At 36.6% G+C, this 19,298-nt stretch overlaps 2 protein-coding genes across 2 annotated transcripts in view; one reads left to right on the plus strand and one right to left on the minus strand.

The window, feature by feature from the left end:
- The window catches only part of LOC144968461 (uncharacterized), a 44,966-nt gene extending 41,717 nt beyond the window's left edge, over window positions 1–3,249 (minus strand). Inside the window, exon 1 of the mRNA XM_078906855.1 lies at window positions 2,043–3,249. Coding sequence (XP_078762981.1) covers window positions 2,043–2,208 — 166 coding nt within the window. The 5' untranslated portion in view covers window positions 2,209–3,249. The remainder of the gene's footprint in view (window positions 1–2,042) is intronic.
- Window positions 3,250–17,615: 14,366 nt separating this feature from the next.
- LOC144969348 (uncharacterized) overlaps window positions 17,616–19,298 on the plus strand; it is a 13,162-nt gene continuing 11,479 nt past the window's right edge. The window contains exon 1 of the mRNA XM_078908457.1: window positions 17,616–17,653. Within this exon, the coding sequence (XP_078764583.1) occupies window positions 17,616–17,653 (38 nt within the window). The remainder of the gene's footprint in view (window positions 17,654–19,298) is intronic.

A 19,298-nucleotide genomic window follows, 5' to 3' on the forward strand; every position in this document is an offset into this window, starting at 1 on the left:
TGGATCATCACATCAACCCAGTATTACCTATACTAAAAATAACCAGTGAAAAAAACGTCAAAATTATCCGAATTGGGAGATTCAAGTATTTTGAAGTTTAGGAATCAGATTTCACTCAATTCAATGATGTCATAGTTTGGTTCAAATTTCTGTAGCTTTAAATTGTGAGATTCAATTTGAATCATCGGTTTGGTCACGGCATAATCCCGTTTTGGGGCGATTGGTCACAAATGCGATTGTAGTAAATGGATTAAAATGGTGTTCAAATCTTTTAAAAGAAGGGGGAAGAAAAGAACTTTTCGTTCTTTGTCACTTATCAAAATGCATTCGTTATTGATGAGTTGTCTCCCTTACATATTCTACTTATTTATAACGTTAAAATGATTACCCATCAATATATTACATTATCACGTTTTGCTGTTTTCAATTACTCGTGTGTCAAAATGAAATGAAAATACAGGGTGTCTATTAAGTCTTTCCTTGATTTCAAAGACTAATATGATATTTTTCTAAAAATATATCTAAGATAAGATTCCCTTAATTCGTCCCAAAGGGGAAATTTGTTTCTAGGGTCTATTCCAAGGGAAGACTGGAATAACCCAGGCGTTAGCCACAGTGCAGCGCCGCAAATTTAGCTAGGGCGAGGTGACTTGCTCAAGACCATGCAGCGCAGCGGTGGGTGATCGAACTCGGTACCTTTCGGGTACGAAGACCGTGCCGCTCAGCCACGATGAAACCCCATATCTACATCTAGGTTTTCGTTGCGATTTTCCAGGACACCTCAAGTCAAGAATTCAAGACCCATATTTTTCTACACTGAAAACGAAGGTATTGCACGCTGTTTCCATGGCAACGGCGTCATCTTAAGATTTGCAAAATTACATTCAATTTAGTCCCAAATCTGTTACATCAAAATAAATCAAATTCAAAATCTTAAAGACTTGCAATAGGTTTTGAATTTTAAAAAATAAAATTGACACTAGTGATTCTCTTCTTTTTGTTGTTGTCGCGACTTGTATTACCGAGACGTCTATATCATATGTATATAAACATTTATATATAACATTTATTTAATATATTTACATATTCATATTTATTGTAATGAATAAGCTGGTTGTTTTAGCATTGGTGTAATGCATAATATTTTACGTTGGTTTGAGAGTATTTCCATCACAACAATGGGCAATTCGGGTTATCTGACCCACCAATAAGTACACGCCGGCTGGATAAATTGGAATTATTATTATCTCATCAACGATTTGACTTGCAATGAGTCATCATCGGAGACAGTGTTTGAAAAGGGAGACGCCATCTTAGACTTGAATAGATATGAGTACGAGTGTTAAATTAAAACACCATTCAAGCTCCACTAATATAATAATATAATTTCAATTCACAGAGCTCAATTTTCTTCATTTAGTTTAGACATAATCCAATCCAATCCAGATAAAAAGTACACTTCGGCTAGTACTTCTAGGGGCTAGATAATTCATTGTAAACAAAATGTACTGAGGAGTGTAGCGCACGGAGAACACATGCTACAATTCTCACTTCATTTAGTATATATAATTTGTTTTGAACATTGCTTTATTTATTGGTTTGCTGACGAAGGGTTGGCACTCGAAACGTACACTGAGCTATTTCCACCCGAAGCCATAAAACGCATAATTAAGACCCTTCATACATACAACATTCATGCATTCAGATGATTACTATATGCTGCCCAGACATGAACAAGTAATCCGGTTCCGCCTCAAGACAGGCTACAATAGACTTAAAAAGCATACAGACGCATGAAACTTATACAGTCAACGGCCTGCGCTTATGTGGTGAAGGAGAGGAAAATGCAAAGCATATATTGCACCGACGCTGACAATCCTCAGCCCACAGTGAAGAGATATAGCCCTCTGCAACTTCTCTAAATATAAAACATTTCTGCCCGACAGAAGAACTAAAAAAAAGACGAATGGCTTCATCTTTGAAATGAGAAGAAGAAGAAGAAGAAGAAGAAGAAGAAGAAGAAGAAGAAGAGCAAAACTCACCCCGAGATCCGTTTAGTTGAGTTTGTGTTGTGGCTAATCCAATCAAATTAAAGATGAGAGATGACGTCATAAAAACAAAGTAGCTGGACGGAACCCAGTTCAAACAAAAATATGATGACTGCCTTGTCTCAACACTAACAAGTCTTGTCGTCATTTTGGGATGCATACTTAAAAAACAGGCAGTTAATGTAACCAATCCACACAAAAAAAAAAACAGGTTAATAACTTATCAACTCTATTCGACTACATCAATTGCTTCACAAATAAATAATTAACTACACAGCTTTTGCTCCACTGAATATCAAGACAGTTTAAGATACCACAACACATTATAACGATGAAAATTCACCACCCTGATTAAAATCCACGCCCATAAATAGAAAATATTATGTAACACATTACAGTTTTGCTGTGGGGGCAAATCATAACCCCTAGATCGATTCGATTTGTTGTGTCTTGTGCTCAGATTTCGATTGTCTCAAATATGATTCGAATACAGCAGTAGCTAGCTAGGTGATTAGGCTGTGGTTGTTAATTGTTTCAAGTCTTGGAGACGTGGCAATCCCCCGCATTCATCCAATTAGAACAGGCTAATGAATATCCTTGCGTCTACCCTTCCTGGTCGGTGGTAATTTTAACATTACTGATAACACCACGACACCCTCCAACCAAACCACACGAGCTTGTGTTTTCATAAAACTATAAATATAATTAATGATCCGGCATCAAACCGGGATAAGCGTAGAATTTGACGTTGATATGTCACATCATTTAATATGGATTTCTAGCAGTTTGTGACGTGAGTTAGATCTTATTGGAAAGTTACAATATTTTATAATATAGCGCTATGAGGAGAGGGATATTTTGAGGAAGCTTTATGCGGCAAAGATCAACCGTATCATTGTTCAAATTCTTTTTCCTAAAATGTTATGTATGTGAAGTCTAATTTTGTAATTTCAACCTTTAATCTTTACTCTATTTATGGTCACCAATTATCAATATCAAATAGTTGTGGTGCGCAAATAGCAATATATCACACGATAGAAAAGTCACATGAGCTCAGAAATAGACAGGTATCCATGGAATTATTATTTTTAAAACACGATATATTATAATAACTTAAAGAATACTGTAAAATTATATAGAAAACGATGTATTGTATTTTTATCTTATGTGTAAATTATAACACGTCTGTACAAAAAATTTCCTTTTTGGGATGCAATAAAGTATTATTATTATTATTATTATTATTATTATTATTATTATTATTATTATTATTATTATTATTATTATTATTATTATTATGAAGATGACATTGACGACGACGACGACGATGGTGGTAAAATGGTCGACAAATGCTGAGCTGCGTTTAATTAACCAGACCGATATTTGTCAGAATATACCGGTGTCCAATTACAAAGGTAATTAAAATGATACTTGTAATATTGCATGAAATACGTCGATAATCCCAACAGTCCGATTCGTCTTGACGACTAGAATGGAGGGGGTTAGAATCGCTTTCTCTTCAGGTTATCTGTTGTACGAGTCAAACAGCGCTTGTAGAATCTAATTTTGATTAATTCATCGCCAAATCATAGTTTGAAGTTGCCCACTCTGTGTCTACATTACATCATTGAATGACAATTGTTGTGCTCTATGTTCAAGGGCAGTCATTGTGATCTGTAAAGAAAGCAATAAGTAAGAAATGAATTCGAAAAATTCCTAAAATCATGAAAGGGGAGAGGCTGCAATTGGATTGCAATACAAAATTATATGATATTGTAAAATGGCACCAGAACAACAAAGAGTCAATGGAATAAAAAAAATATTTTAAAACATTGACCTGCACAAATAAATGTCAACAGATCGCCTTGATCGGGTGATATGTCCAGGTTATTTAAATACTGAAAAAGGAAACCTTGGTGAAGTAATGCGCTTTGACCAGTTAACTGACGTGCTCTGGAAAAAAACAAGGATTTTAAAAATTTGACCAGAAAACTACAATATCGATCGATTTAAATTGCCTTGATTTTGGCAAAAACTCTAAAACCTGGAACTTCTCGAAGCCGGCTATCACGTCGGCTTATCAGATCTTGAACACTAATTAAAAATATATCGACTCAAACAGGTTTCAGTTTCAGAAACAAATCGTGAGCTTCATGGGGTCCTAAACCAATGGCATTGATTGATCTATCCATGTGCTCGAGGTCATTGGTCATATTGCAATGTTTACTCAAAATTACCCATATACCTAGTGAAAAGCGATCACAGTTTGAGAAATTATCCAACGTCACAATTAACCAGTAGATTTATGACCAATCAAAACATGGGATTTGTGACACACCTTCAAACGTGGTCGGACAAGCATGGTTGGTTGTTTATAAACATAAAGTGAATGAAATCGACCCCTCTCTGATCATTACTATTGTTTTTATACCGCAAGATGGGTGACTACTTACCACACGATTTTATCAATTATGTATAAACATTTAAGTTTACACATAGTTTTCTGTGTTGATGCTATAGATAGTATGCAGATGACGTCACTCAGGTCTTTGTTATTGTTTTTGCCATCCGCGTTTGTGAGTTGTTCTCACTAAACTGTATTAACCACAGTGGCGGTTCTAGCCTATTTACAGTGGTTGGGCAAAGATGATCCAGGTCATATATATATATATATATATATATATATATATATATATATATATATATATATATATAATATATATATATATATATATATATATATATATATATATATATATATATTTATTTATTTATTTATTTTAATTATAATTTTTTTTTCACCTTTAAAAAAAAATATTTCAACCACAAATAATCACATTCACAATGAAATGACAATACCAGTAGATTTTAATTATTCCAAACGTAATCAAAAAATAATCACGAAAGAGAATACAACTATAAAATAAAGCGACGAGACATAATGCGACAACACCTTGACAATAGAAGTCCATTTCGTTCACTCGAAAAATTAAAGAGATGCTTTAATCCCTCAACGGCGAGATTAATATTTCTGTTACATTACTGGTTTTCAGTAGTATGTAGTAACCTTTAAGTTTTCATCGAGAAGCAACAACAGCGATATGACTCGAGTTTCAATCAGAGCTGAAATTGCATCATTTTTACTGCTGTCTTGGTGGTTAGAATGATTGTGCCGGTGGTGGTAGTGGTTGGAATAGTGGTAGCGGTGGTGGTGGTGGTGGAGGAGGAAGGGGAAGACGAGGCGGTGAGGGAGGATGTAATTATGATAGTGGTTTTGGTGGTGCTGTTGGTTAGAATTATAGTTGTGGAAACGATTGTTGTACTTGTTGTTAATATTGTTGTTGTTGTTGTTGTTGTTGTTGTTGTTGTTGTTGTTGTTGTTGTTGGTTAATGATGATGATGATGATGATGATGATGATGATGATGATGATGATGATGATGATGATGATGATGATGATGACAACGACGATGTCGTCGACAATGATGGTTACCACCATACGATATTACAAAGTTTATTTAATATTAGGCTTTCGCCAATAATGTTACCAATCTCTCCTCATGCATTCGTTATACTATCACAATAACGACCGTGTTATCTTTACTCCTTCCCCAACCAACCCCTAGCTTCCCGCCTCTTCGTCGCGAACCATCTTATGTATTAGCTTCAGGACGGGCAAGTACGGAATCTGCCCACCCTTCCTTTAAACGTATTTATTTCCTCTATAACTTAGAATTCAACTCTCTCCTTACTCAGAAGAGTATTTCTCGTATACTAATTCAATTGTTGAGAAAACCAAAATGGTGGTTGTATTTTATATATTTATTTAGTCGTGACTTGTGAATAAAAGTGTTTTATTTTATTAGAGGGAATACAATAAAAAATTACATTGTTTTGCAAAATTATTTCTTCTTCTTCTTCTTCTAGGTTCCATGCCTGGTCCAGGCTTCGGATACTGCATGAATTATCTCTCTCCATTCCTCCCTGTCTCTTGCCTTTTCAAACAGCTCTTGGATTGTTAGGCTGGTGAAGCCCTTCTGTTGGTCTATGAGTGTTTTTCTTTGTCTCCCCCGGGCGCGTTTACCAGGTATTTTTCCACAACTTGCCAGGTATTCATTCTTATCTTTCCTTACTATGTGTCCGAAAAAGGATAGTTGTCGATCCACTATTAAGGGCATTAGTTTCCTTTGTTGGTATGTTTGTTTTAGCACTTCTTCGTTCGTTTTGTGTGCAGTATACGATATTCTCTGCATCCTTCTCAAGCACCACATTTCAAAAGCTTCAATGTTCTTTTGTGTTTCTGCATTTGTAGTCCAGCTTTCGCATCCGTATAACAAGATTGGCCACACGTAGCACTTCAAGACTCGGAATCTAATCCCGAACGACATCTGTTTGTTTTTCAAAATGTTTCCCAGGTCCATGAAGGCCTGTTTGGCTTGAGTTATTCTTGCTCGTATGTCTCGGTTACATCTTCCATCTGTTGTCACTATTGAACCTAGGTATTTAAAACTTTCTACGTTGGTAAGTTGCTCGCCGTGAATCGTTATATTGCAGGTGTTGTTGTTTTCGGGGTTTTTCTGTATTACCATGCATTCCGTTTTGGTGATATTCACTTCCATTCCCTTGGCTTCACTATCTACTACCACTTTGTCAACAATCTTTTGAAGTTGGATTTCTGATGTTGCAATGAGTACCGTATCGTCTGCGTATCTTATATTATTTATGTTGTGACCTCCCACTTTTATTCCCTCCATATTATTTATGCCCCTCATGATTGTTTCTTGGTATAGATTAAACAGATCTGGTGAGGCAACACACCCTTGACGGACTCCTTTCTTAATAGGAATGGAATTTCCTGTAGAGTTTCCGATTTTGATAGATGCCTGCTGGGTGTAGTATAATGTTTGCATGAGTCTGAGGTCTTTCTCATCAGCGCCAATGGAGTGCAGTTGTTTTAGTATTTCTTCGTGGCGTACTCTATCAAAAGCTTTTTTGTAGTCGACAAAACAGAGGTATAGTGGGGTCTGAACCTGTATAGCTCTTTCACTTAAAACACGGAGGAGGTATATTGCGTTCCTTGTCCCTCTGTCAGGTTGGAATCCATATTGTTCTTCTGCGATTTCGGGTTAATCTTATTCCTTAGCCTGTTGATAATTATACGCAACAGTATTTTGTTGATGTGGCTTATTAAACTTATAGTTCTAAAATTTTCGCATCTGACTGCACCTGCTTTCTTTGGTATTGCTATGAAAATAGAGTTACAGAGATCTTCTGGAATTTTCCCAGTATTGTATATATTGTTGAATAATATGTGAAGTTCATCAATTGCTAGATCTCCTAGGCTTTTTAATACCTCTACAGATATTTCATCAGGGCCTGTTGCTTTACCATCCCTCATTCGTTCCATGGCATGTTCAATTTCACTTTTGGTGATGTTTGGTCCGCTTAATGGTTCTTTGAATTTCAGTGGTGGTTCATTTCTATTTGGATCATTGTACAGTTCGCCTATGTATTCTACCCATCGGCTTTCTATATGTTGTTCTTCAAATAGCAGTTCCCCTTGTTTGTTTTGGATACAACTTCCTGCTGCTTTGCTTTTCCTTTTCCCTGATAGTTCTTTTATTCTTTGGTGAGCTTGTTGGGGGTTGGGTTTGTATTCTCTTTCGATTTCGCAGCATTTCCAGTCTAGATAGTTCTCGTGTGCCTCGATGCATTTGGATTTAATGTGGTTGTTCAATGTTTGGTATTCTGCAGACCCTCTGTTGCATTTTCGTCTTTCTTCAAATAGGTTTAGAATTTCATTTGTCATCCATTCCTTTTTGCTGTTTATTTGAGCTATTGGTAAATGCTTTTCTGCAGTTGCTTTGACACACTTTTGGAATATATCAAATTGTTTTTCACATTTTTCATTATCAGGTTCACTTTGGCTTTGTATCATGAGTGCATTTTCAAATTCTTCTCTCATTTTTGTTTGTATGCCATTGTCTTTGCATAACCTGTAATCCCTCTTTATTCTACCAGCTGTTCTCTGAATAGCTTTAAACTTTATCCTTATTGTACAAACAACTGGGACATGGTCACTGTCTACATCGGCGCCTGGGTAGGTTTTGCAATTTAATATGCCATTTCTGAATCTTGATGATACTGCTATAAAGTCTATCTGGTTCCTTGCTCTGTCCCCTGGTGATTGCCATGTCCAGGTTCTTCTTGGGTGTTGTTGAAACCAGGTGTTTGAAATCATTAATTTATTTGTTCTACACCAATCTGCCCAGATGTTTCCTCGTTCATTTCTGTCTCCGAGTCCATGTGGTCCGATTATGTCACCATCTCTGCCTCTGCCAATCTTAGCATTTAGGTCCCCCATTACCATAAGGACTTCTTGTGATTTACACATTCGTTTTGCTTTGTCTAGTGAATGGTAAAACTCTGTCATATCTGCATCAAATGGATGATGCCAAGTCTGCAAAGATAGATCATCATCAAGCCCTACTGCAACCTCCTCGTGGTGTCGAACGGTAACAGGTCAAGCTGGCCAACTGCAGAGGGCGACAAGAATAGGCAATGGCAAACCATTCTTGTAACTTTGCCGAGTTAACTGCATGAATAAGTCCAAAAAGTTAAACGGTGACAGCGTAAAGGGGAGCATGTTTTCACGGAAGACTGCTGCCTCGCTCGGTTGGGAGCGTGATGTTCGTCAGGTCACACCGAACCGTCAGCCAGTTACTAGGCGAAATAAATTTAACAAATGTGACAAAACCAAAATTGGGACATGGAATGTCAGGACCTGTGCCCAAAAAGGAAAACTAAACAACATTCTGAAAGAAATGAAACGGCTCCAAATAAATATTCTTGGCCTGGCAGAGATGAGATGGAAAGAGCAGGGAACCATGTCAAAACAAGAAAACAACATGACATATAAGATCATATGGAGTGGTGGAACCTCTTTCCAAAAAGGAGTAGGGATGATCTTAGACCAAAAATCAACCAAATTTTACAAAGGGCACGTAGCAATCTCAGACAGAGTTTTGCTGGTTAAGCTAAGAGGACCTGTAGTTGACACCAATATTATTCAAGTTTATGCACCAACAGAAGAGGCGACAGATGCAGATATGACAAAATTATTTAGTCTGGCAATAAAAATACAGCGGTAATTACTTTAAGAATAATAATAATAAAAAAAAGAACTAACAAATTAATTTGTTAAAAAACAAAAACAAAAAAAAAACAACAAAAAAAATAAGAAAACAATTTAAATAAATGAGTTTTGAGAAGTACTTAAAGAAAACGAGAAAAAAAAAGAAATAATTTAAATGGATAAACAAATATATAAAAACAACACAAATTAATACTAAATTGATATAATATTAGTAAGTTAATAAATTTAATTCAATACTGGAACATTCCCAAAGTCATTACATCAATGGTACCAGCACAAGTAAGGCAATAAATAAGAAAAAGTTCGTTTGCCAAAAGCTCTATTCAGTGTTCACTGGTTATTAAGGTGGGCTCATTTGAATTAGCCCGACCTAGAACTAGAGAGGCCAGACAGCAAAAATCGGAGTTAGTTCACCGTCAGGCGACGTGACAATGAGATGACGATGTGGGCGGAGTGGAGTGGAGTGGTGGGGGGGGGGGGGGGGGGGGAGGGGGGGGGGTGATAAAAAGAACAGGAGCGTATCCTGGTTTATGCATTACGGGGTGCATGGTCATTCGCAATCTATCAAAAATACACACAAATTGATTTCAGTACGAAGTATCAAGTTTAAGTAGTAACTTTTGAAATTATCTAATTTAAATTTGATCATTTTGGACCTGGTAATACAGCTTATAACTCGAAAAAACAGGCTGGTATTTGCCCACCCTGCCCATTATTACCAGCCGTCACTGATTAACCAGACTATAAAAGTTCATGGTTACACAGAGTTTGTGTGTTGGTCCGTTATACTTCCGGATGGCAATGTTGTGAACTCCTTGGCCAAGCGCATTCTATCTATTGAGCAATGGTAGAACGGTGGGTATAATATCGAGGCACATACCATCGATTGTAAAACACGTGTAGTTTGCTATGTTTACCAATCACTGCCATATAAAAAAGAGTTCCTTGTGGATACTGAATAGTGGCAAAGCACTATAGAGCAGTAAAGTTAGGTGCCCCAAACGTAAACAAAGGTCGAGAAGCACGTGGCAAACCACATGTTCCTGTCTTGACAGCTCACGTTCCAATGTAAATAATAGAAAAAAATAACCTTTAAAATTTGGCTGTTAGGTGGCAAAAGAAACACATATTCATAAATACTCGATCATGCATCAAATAATGTCTAGATATGGATATTTTATGGAACAAAAGGTAAAATTTTCTAAAATTTATCAAAAGTTACAGTCTATCTATTTTTAGACCAGAGCAAATTATTGTGCTGGTGTGAACAAAACGAGAATTATTCGGAGCCTGATTTTCATAATAATTTAGCCTTATATTATTATTTCTGCAACTGTTAGATTTTATGTAAACATATTTTCAATACTGAAAGTGTATTGCCTACAACTCTAACTACAAAATTGGGAGACCTATATTGTGCGTAAATTATTCCGGTCCCTAACGGAAATCACTAGCAACTTGTTATTGTTTACGTTTGGGGCACCTAACTTTACTGCTCTATTCAGTATCAGATACTGAATAACCACTTCGTTGTTTATATTATGACGACTGTTCGGCTCAGCATGACTCATGGGAATGTTTACAACTTTCATAAACAAAGCACCGGATGTTGAGTAATTTAACTAAGGGCATAGCACCATGCTGTGTAGTTTGCTTTGGTTTATTACTAACTGCCATTGTTTACATTCGGACGACGAGGGGCGCAGTTATGGTCCATTCCACTAAGTGTCAAAAGTACTGTGTATGTATGACAAGACGCGCAACCTTTATGTACTATTTTCTTTTCTTTTTTTTTTTTTCGACACATTTTAGGTTCAGCACTTTTACGAGCCTGATACTGATCATACACCTGAGTATGTAGCGATGTGAGTAAAGTCTTTTCCAAGGATCCCACTCGGAGCTGCACGACCTACTCGTTGCAAGCTGATTTTCATACCACGAAATTACAAAAGCTTACAATGCACTGCGTTGTGTAAATGCCCACAAACTGGAGGGCCACGAAATCTGACAGGCAGGCCTGTAAAAGGTTGTTTTGGCTATGGTCCAATCAAAGCATAACAATTATGCTTAAAAATCATTCCTTTTCAATGAGAGATTAATAATAATATTATGTCTTTGTCTATGTGTGCGTCTCTCTCTTTCTCTCTGTGTATGTGTGTGTGTGTGTGTGTGTGTGTGTGTTTGCGTGTGTGTGTGTGTGTGTGTACGCCTGTGTGCGAATGTGGTGTGGGTTTTTTTTCGGTGTGAATGTTGTGTGTAGTGTGTGTGTGTGTGTGTGTGTGTGTGTGTGTGTGTGTGTGTGTGAAAGTGTGATTCAGGTGTCAATAAGATTTTGATAAGGGGCAATGCAAACAATTCGTGTCAACACAGCACCCAGGAACTTTAAAAGCAAGACCCTTCGACTAGAGAGTTTGGTCCACGGGGAGGAATAATAATAATGAAAGTTTATGCGTGTGTGTCATTATTTGTAACCATTGATGTGTTTGCGTGTGGATGTATGAAGGTATTAATAAATATGAATGTATGCATGTGTGCATAATGCGTGCTCGTGTATGTGTGTGTGTGTGTGTGTGTGTGTGTGTGTGTGTATGTCTGTATGTCTGTATGTGCACTATATTATATTATATATATATATATATATATATATATATATATATATATATATATAGCATATATATATATATTAAGTGCATATATAGTATGTGTGTGTGTGTTTGATGCATGTCGCTGTGCCTTTAAATAACATTTTATTCTGACACCTATTAACTATAATAAGTCAGTCTAACTCACAAATTATGCTATTCCGGTTGATATTATCAAGAAAAACCCGTTGAATTGTTGTATGTACGATATTATCCATCTTTGACTTTGATTGCCCTTTGAAATATCTGAAAAGTGTATTGTATTGTAAGTAATGTTACTTTAAGAGAGGAGGGATGTTTTGTGCAAGGTGGAGAGTTACGTGTTTGCTGCTCCTGGATTCCAGTCCAACTCATCGTAAATTTGTTGTTGTTGTTGTTGTTGTTGTTAATGTTGTTGTTGTTAATGTTGTTGTTGTTCTTGTTGTTGTTGTTGTACCCTTCTTCTTCTTTTTTATTTATTTTATTTTTTTATTTTATTTTGGTACTTCCACACACTCTGAATTTATCAACATCAATAAATGTGTCCTTTCCTTAATATTACTGTCTAAAAAAACGATTTCTTATGTGCTAAAAAAATTGATCCATAGCCAACTTTATGTGCATGCGTACCTGTCGCATTTGGTAGCCCTTTAGTTTGTGAGTATTTATCCAATTTTGACACAGGGTAGGTAGAGCGACTTTGCAACCATCACAGTACGAATGGCATATTATGCATTTTAAATAATTTGTGTAGTTTGCCGAAGAAGAGGAAGACAGAGGAAAGTGTGGCAGGATAACATTAAAGATTGGACAGGATTGACGTGGAACAATCTAATGAGGAAGGCCCAAGACCGTGATGAGTGGCGTCGAATCGTGAAGTCTGCATCCCGAGAGTCCCCCGACGACCAACCGGTCATGGGATAGAGTGAGAGAATGAGAGTAAAAATTAATTGTGAATAGTTTTCGTGATCTGGAAGGCTGATAATTTGGACATGCCGGTTTGTGTGAAGAGCTTAAAATAATAGTATTATTGACATTGCAGTTTCGTGTAATCTGATAATACGAATATCGTATATCGAGAAGACTGAAACAGGACATACCACCTTCAATACATGCCTACCAGTCGCATAAGATGGCCTCCCAGTTATCAGCTTTATAACCACATCACAATCACAATGTTGTCACACCGTATTGCTTCATTTTTTTCGCTTGTGCTCGAGTCATTGGCCACATTGCAAAATGTTCTCAAAATGACCTATTGAGTGAATGCATTATCTACCAAATTCAGTCCCTTAGTTTGTGAACAAAGAAAAACTGCCGAAAAATGACAATGATCTCTCCACACGGGACTGGTATCTCGGTGTTCGGCTTGTTTTAAAATGATGTGTGTGATTTTGTGAGTTTTGCTCACTCGTAGAAATCATCGAGCACTAAAAAAAAAATACATAATTACAAATGTACTGTCCTCTTAAAAGTATTCCCTGAGTTGGTTACAACTAATGGACAGAATCTGTGATAACCGCATTCGCCAAATAGATACTGTACGCTTGACTAAGAAACTCACAACATTGCCATCCGGAAATAAAACGGACCAACACACAAAACTGTGTGTAACCATGAACGTTTATAATCAGGTTAAAACGGTTTTGTGAGAATTACTCATAAACGCGGATGGCACATAACAATAACAAAGACCTGAGTGACGTCAACTTCGAACTATCTATATTCAGGTTTTTGTCCAACTAAGTCATCAATGGGCATGATCTATATTAACTTTCCATGTGCTCGAGGTCATTGGTCACATTGCAAAATGTGCTCAAAGTGACCTACATAGTGATAAGTGTTCACAGATTTTGCACTATCAACATTACGATTGGTCATTGTGTTGAGCTTGACACATGGGTATGTTTACAACTTTCATAAACAAAGTAGCGTGTTTACATTTGTTCAGAAATATACAATCGTTGGACAGCAATAAATCACGTGATCGATGACTCGGTTAGACGAAAACATGAATATAGATCGCTCCCATTAAACGATTTGTTGCTGTCCAACGATTGGATATTTCTTAACAAATGTAAACACGCTGCTTTGTTAATGAAAGATGTAAACATACACATGTGCCAAGCTGAACAAAATGACCAATCGTGAATTTTGATAGCTGTGAACACTTTTCACTATGTGAATCACTTTGAGCACATTTTGCAATGTGACCGATGACCTCGAGCACATGGATAGTTAATATAGATCATCTCCATTGTTGAACAACAACCAATCGTGCAATCGATGACTCGGTTGGACGGAAACCTAAATACACATCGCCAAACATTTGTAAATAGTGTTGAAACTATGTAAAGCCCGCAGTTTCGACTGAGAGGCAGTAACAAAAGACGGCAATGGAAAAGGGTATTCATTAACCAGCTGAATGCCGCACTCTTGAAAGGACGAGTTTCCTGGCCAAATCTTTAAAAACATGTCTTTCCAGAGTACGGCAGTTAGCTGCTTAAGAGTAAATAACACAAAAACTAATGGTGGTCGGCTAGTAGTAATAGTAGTGGTTGTAGTAGTAGTAGTAGTAGTAGTAGTAGTAGTAGTAGTAGTAGTAGTAGTAGTAGTAGTAGTAGTAGTGGTAGTAGTAGTAGTAGTGGTAGTAGTAGTAGTAGGTAGTAGTAGTAGTAGTAGTAGTAGTAGTAGTAGTAGTAGTAGTAGTAGTAGTAGTAGGTAGTAGTAGTGGTAGTAGTAGTAGTGGTAGTAGTAGTAGTAGTAGTAGTAGTAGTAGTAGTAGTAGTAGTAGTATAGTAGTAGTAGTAGTAGTAGTAGTAGTAGTAGTAGTAGTAGTAGTAGTAGTAGTAGTAGTAGAAGTGGTAGTAGTAGTGGTAGTAGGCCTAGTAGTAGTAGTAGTAGTAGTAGTAGTAGTAGTAGTAGTAGTAATAGTAGTAGTAGTGGTAGTAGTAGTAGTAGTAGTATGTAGTAAGTAGTAGTAGTAGTAGTAGTATGTAGTAGTAGTAGTAGTAGCACGCAGCAGCAGCAGCAGTAGTAGTAGTAGTAGTAGTAGTAGTAGTAGTAGTAGTAGTAGTAGTAGTAGTATAGTGGTAGTAGTAGTAGCAGCAGCAGCAGTAGTAGTAGTAGTAGTAGCAATAGTAGTAGTAGTAGTAGTAGTAGTAGTAGTAGTAGTAGTCGTAGTAGTAGTAGTAGTAGTAGTAGTAGTAGTAGTAGTAGTAGTAGTAGTAGTAGTAGTAGTAGTAGGTTAAGGTTGCGCACAGTTTTGTGTGTTGATCTGGTGGGCAGAACTGGGGAGTATTTTATCTAAAACTTTTTTATCAATAGTCTGACACTTAAATTATCAAAAGAGAGTGAAAAGTTAGTTGTTAGTTGTCTTCAAGGTAAGAAATGATCCCATTGTTTATATACAACTATTAAAAACAACTCTTTTCACTAGAATTATGAGGTCATTTTTGGAGCTGTGTCAGGCTACGTTTTTGACCGCTACGGATTGTCACACTAATTTATGGTGTTTTGCCAGCCACAACAGTAACAGGTAAGCATTCAACTTAACCGCACACTGCGGTGCACTCACGTGATAGCACGGTATCCCGGTAGTTGTAAACAAATAGGTGAGACAAATCATACACACTGCAGATACACAGTAGTTTGAGACAGACCTTAAGCCAATAAAACTGTCCGAAATGTCAACAATGAAGTCACAAAAATATAATCTGCACGATTTCCTATTGTGCCACTTTTTTTTCTTTCACACTGCTGTGTGCAATCAAGCAACAAGTGTGTTACACGACAGAAAGTGTACCTACACAGGCATGTTCCTACTACATTATTGCAGTACCTAATTTGCGACACATTAAATGAATGTGTAGGTCAAAGATAACGCATTCGCATAGACAGTAGAAGCGTGTCGCTCTAAATTTTACGTCCTCCGTCTGGATGTGATAGTGACCTATGGAGATTTTGAAGGGGGGGGGGGGGGGGGGGGGGGGGGGGGGGCGTACCTTTCCGAGTAGACCAGTTAAAACTTGATTGAGGATTATGGCCTGTCAAATTTCAATATGTACTACGTACCTATTTCATTAAATTACTTTTCAGTGTAATACAGTGCTGACGTAATCTGAAAAAAAAATAGATAAATAAGTAACACGTTAACAAAATTTGGCCAGAAAACTCGTTCTTCAAATATCGATCGATTAAAAGGACCCTCAGCGTGCCGAAAACTCTCAAACCTGGGACTTCAATGAGTCCCAAGTTTGAGTGTTTTTGACAAGTTGAAGGTCATTTTAATCCATCGATATTGATATTTTGAAGAACGAATTTTCTGGTCAAAATGTTTTTACTGTTTTTTTTTCTTCAGAATATGGCAGAGTCGCCCCTGTCATTGATAATTTCATAAAGATTCCCCATTACCAAGGATGAATGATATTTCTTTGTTGTCCAAACCTCTCGATGGTGGACTGGCATCCAAGGTTACATGGTTCAATAATAATGTCATTTGATATTAGTGGCTCCGAGTCACGCTGCTCCGTAATGTGACAAAAGTTAAGCCATATTGAGAATGGTCAGTGACTGGATTGGTGACGGCTATGTGGTCTAGTGGTATGGCGCTCGCTGTCGGATAGGAAGGTCCTGGGTTCAAGCCTCGCTCAGCGCATAGTTGAGTCTTTGGAGAAGGCTCTTTACTCACATTCTCTCACCGTACTCATATGTAAAATGAGTACCTGGGCGTTAACAGCATTGTCTCTGTCCGAAAAAAATTGTAATATTGCCTAACAGGCGTCATGTCCTGTCCTAAATGTTAAATGTCGTTGACCAGGGACCCCATGTAAAGCGCTATGAGCACGTTTAATGGATATTGCGCTATATAAGAGCTCAATTTTTTTAAAATCGCCAAAAAAAAAAAAAAAAACGAAAAAAAATCTGGTCACGGTTTTGTGTCCTTGAGTGGCGCTATGTGGTCTTGAACGACAATAATTTTTTATTGGTAAAATTTGGCCGGATGATCTGGTTTTATTATCTTCCTTTTAAAGATATTCATATGATTCCAAATACAATTGGCAATATAATATACTATTCTGCGACAAACAACAACACGAAGTTGCGCAAAAATATTGATGAGTTATCATACAAGCCAAAAAAGTGTGATGGTTTGCTCAAAAAATATATTATATTTTTATTAAATATATTTTATATTATATACACCCAAACTGTGGTTTAAAAAATTGACGGTTTTGAGCACGTATTGACTATTTTGCCAGTTTTAAATATACAGTTCTTTTAAGAGAGGTCTTACTCATAGCTTTGCATAAATATTTGCGTAAAAGTATTTTTGAAAAATTATATGACGAATCGTCTTGAAAAGTTATCATGTCGGAATCAGTTATAGCTAGATATGCTGAAAATTCATTTTAATGTCAAAACTACTAGAATCACAATTTTTAATATTTTTTTTTCGGTTTATTATGAAATATATTTTTTAACAATGTTTACTTATCATTATAATTTAAATTGTCTTGTTCTCATTGATCTACTACCGTTTTGAGACGGCTAATCATGTGTCTTATATCAAATATGCATTTTGCTTTTGTTTTTGTTTGTTTTGTTTTTTTGCTTTGTTTTTTTTTTCTTTAGTTTTATGTTGGGGGGGGGGGGGGGTATTAATTCTTTTCAACCAACCAATCTCTACTCATTATAAATTCAAGGTGTAAATCAAATTATTTTAGACTTCGGTTAAAAACTACTTCATAATAATAATGCAACCCGAAAACAAGGACGAAGTCGCTGTGATCATGGCCAACGTGCTCGGGGCTCTTGACAGCAGCAGATGGTCGGATTTAATTGAATTCAAGCTTACGGTGTATTCGAATTTGATTTATGGCTGACATTTCTAATAAAATAATATCGTACGTACAGTGACGGCTGGTAATAATGGGCAGGGTGGGCAAATACCAGCCTGTTTTTTCGAGTTATAAGCTGTATTACCAGGTCCAAAATGATCAAATTTAAATTAGATAATTTCAAAAGTTACTACTTAAACTTGATACTTCGTACTGAAATCAATTTGTGTGTATTTTTGATAGATTGCGAATCACCATGCACCCGTAATGCATAAACCAGGATACGCTCCTGTTCTTTTTATCACCCCCCCCCTCCCCCACCCCCCCCCCCAACCACTCCACTCCACTCCGCCCACATCGTCATCTCATTGTCACGTCGCCTGACGGTGAACTAACTCCGATTTTTGCTGTCTGGCCTCTCTAGTTCTAGGTCGGGCTAATTCAAATGAGCCCACCTTAATAACCAGTGAACACTGAATAGAGCTTTTGGCAAACGAACTTTTTCTTATTTATTGCCTTACTTGTGCTGGTACCATTGATGTAATGACTTTGGGAATGTTCCAGTATTGAATTAAATTTATTAACTTACTAATATTATATCAATTTAGTATTAATTTGTGTTGTTTTTATATATTTGTTTATCCATTTAAATTATTTCTTTTTTTTTCTCGTTTTCTTTAAGTACTTCTCAAAACTCATTTATTTAAATTGTTTTCTTATTTTTTGTTGTTGTTTGTTTGTTTTTGTTTTTTAACAAATTAATTTGTTAGTTCTTTTTATTATTATTATTATTCTTAAAGTAATTACCGCTGTATTTTTATTGCCAGACTAAATAATTTTGCAAAACAATGTAATTTTTTATTGTATTCCCTCTAATAAAATAAAACACTTTTATTCACAAGTCACGACTAAATAAATATATAAAATACAACCACCATTTTGGTTTTCTCAACAATTGAATTAGTATACGAGAAATACTCTTCTGAGTAAGGAGAGAGTTGAATTCTAAGTTATAGAGGAAATAAATACGTTTAAAGGAAGGGTGGGCAGATTCCGTACTTGCCCGTCCTGAAGCTAATACATAAGATGGTTCGCGACGAAGAGGCGGGAAGCTAGGGGTTGGTTGGGGAAGGAGTAAAGATAACACGGTCGTTATTGTGATAGTATAACGAATGCATGAGGAGAGATTGGTAACATTATTGGCGAAAGCCTAATATTAAATAAACTTTGTAATATCGTATGGTGGTAACCATCATTGTCGACGACATCGTCGTTGTCATCATATCATCATCATCATCATCATCATCATCATCATCATCATCATCATCATCATTAACCAACAACAACAACAACAACAACAACAACAATATTAACAACAAGTACAACAATCGTTTCCACAACTATAATTCTAACCAACAGCACCACCAAAACCACTATCATAATTACATCCTCCCTCACCGCCTCGTCTTCCCCTTCCTCCTCCACCACCACCACCACCGCTACCACTATTCCAACCACTACCACCACCGGCACAATCATTCTAACCACCAAGACAGCAGTAAAAATGATGCAATTTCAGCTCTGATTGAAACTCGAGTCATATCGCTGTTGTTGCTTCTCGATGAAAACTTAAAG

This window comes from Berghia stephanieae, chromosome 3 (assembly GCF_034508935.2).
Source record: "Berghia stephanieae isolate SIO BIC M18660-M18661 chromosome 3, UCSD_Bste_1.3, whole genome shotgun sequence".
Taxonomy (NCBI): Eukaryota; Metazoa; Mollusca; class Gastropoda; order Nudibranchia; family Aeolidiidae; genus Berghia; species Berghia stephanieae.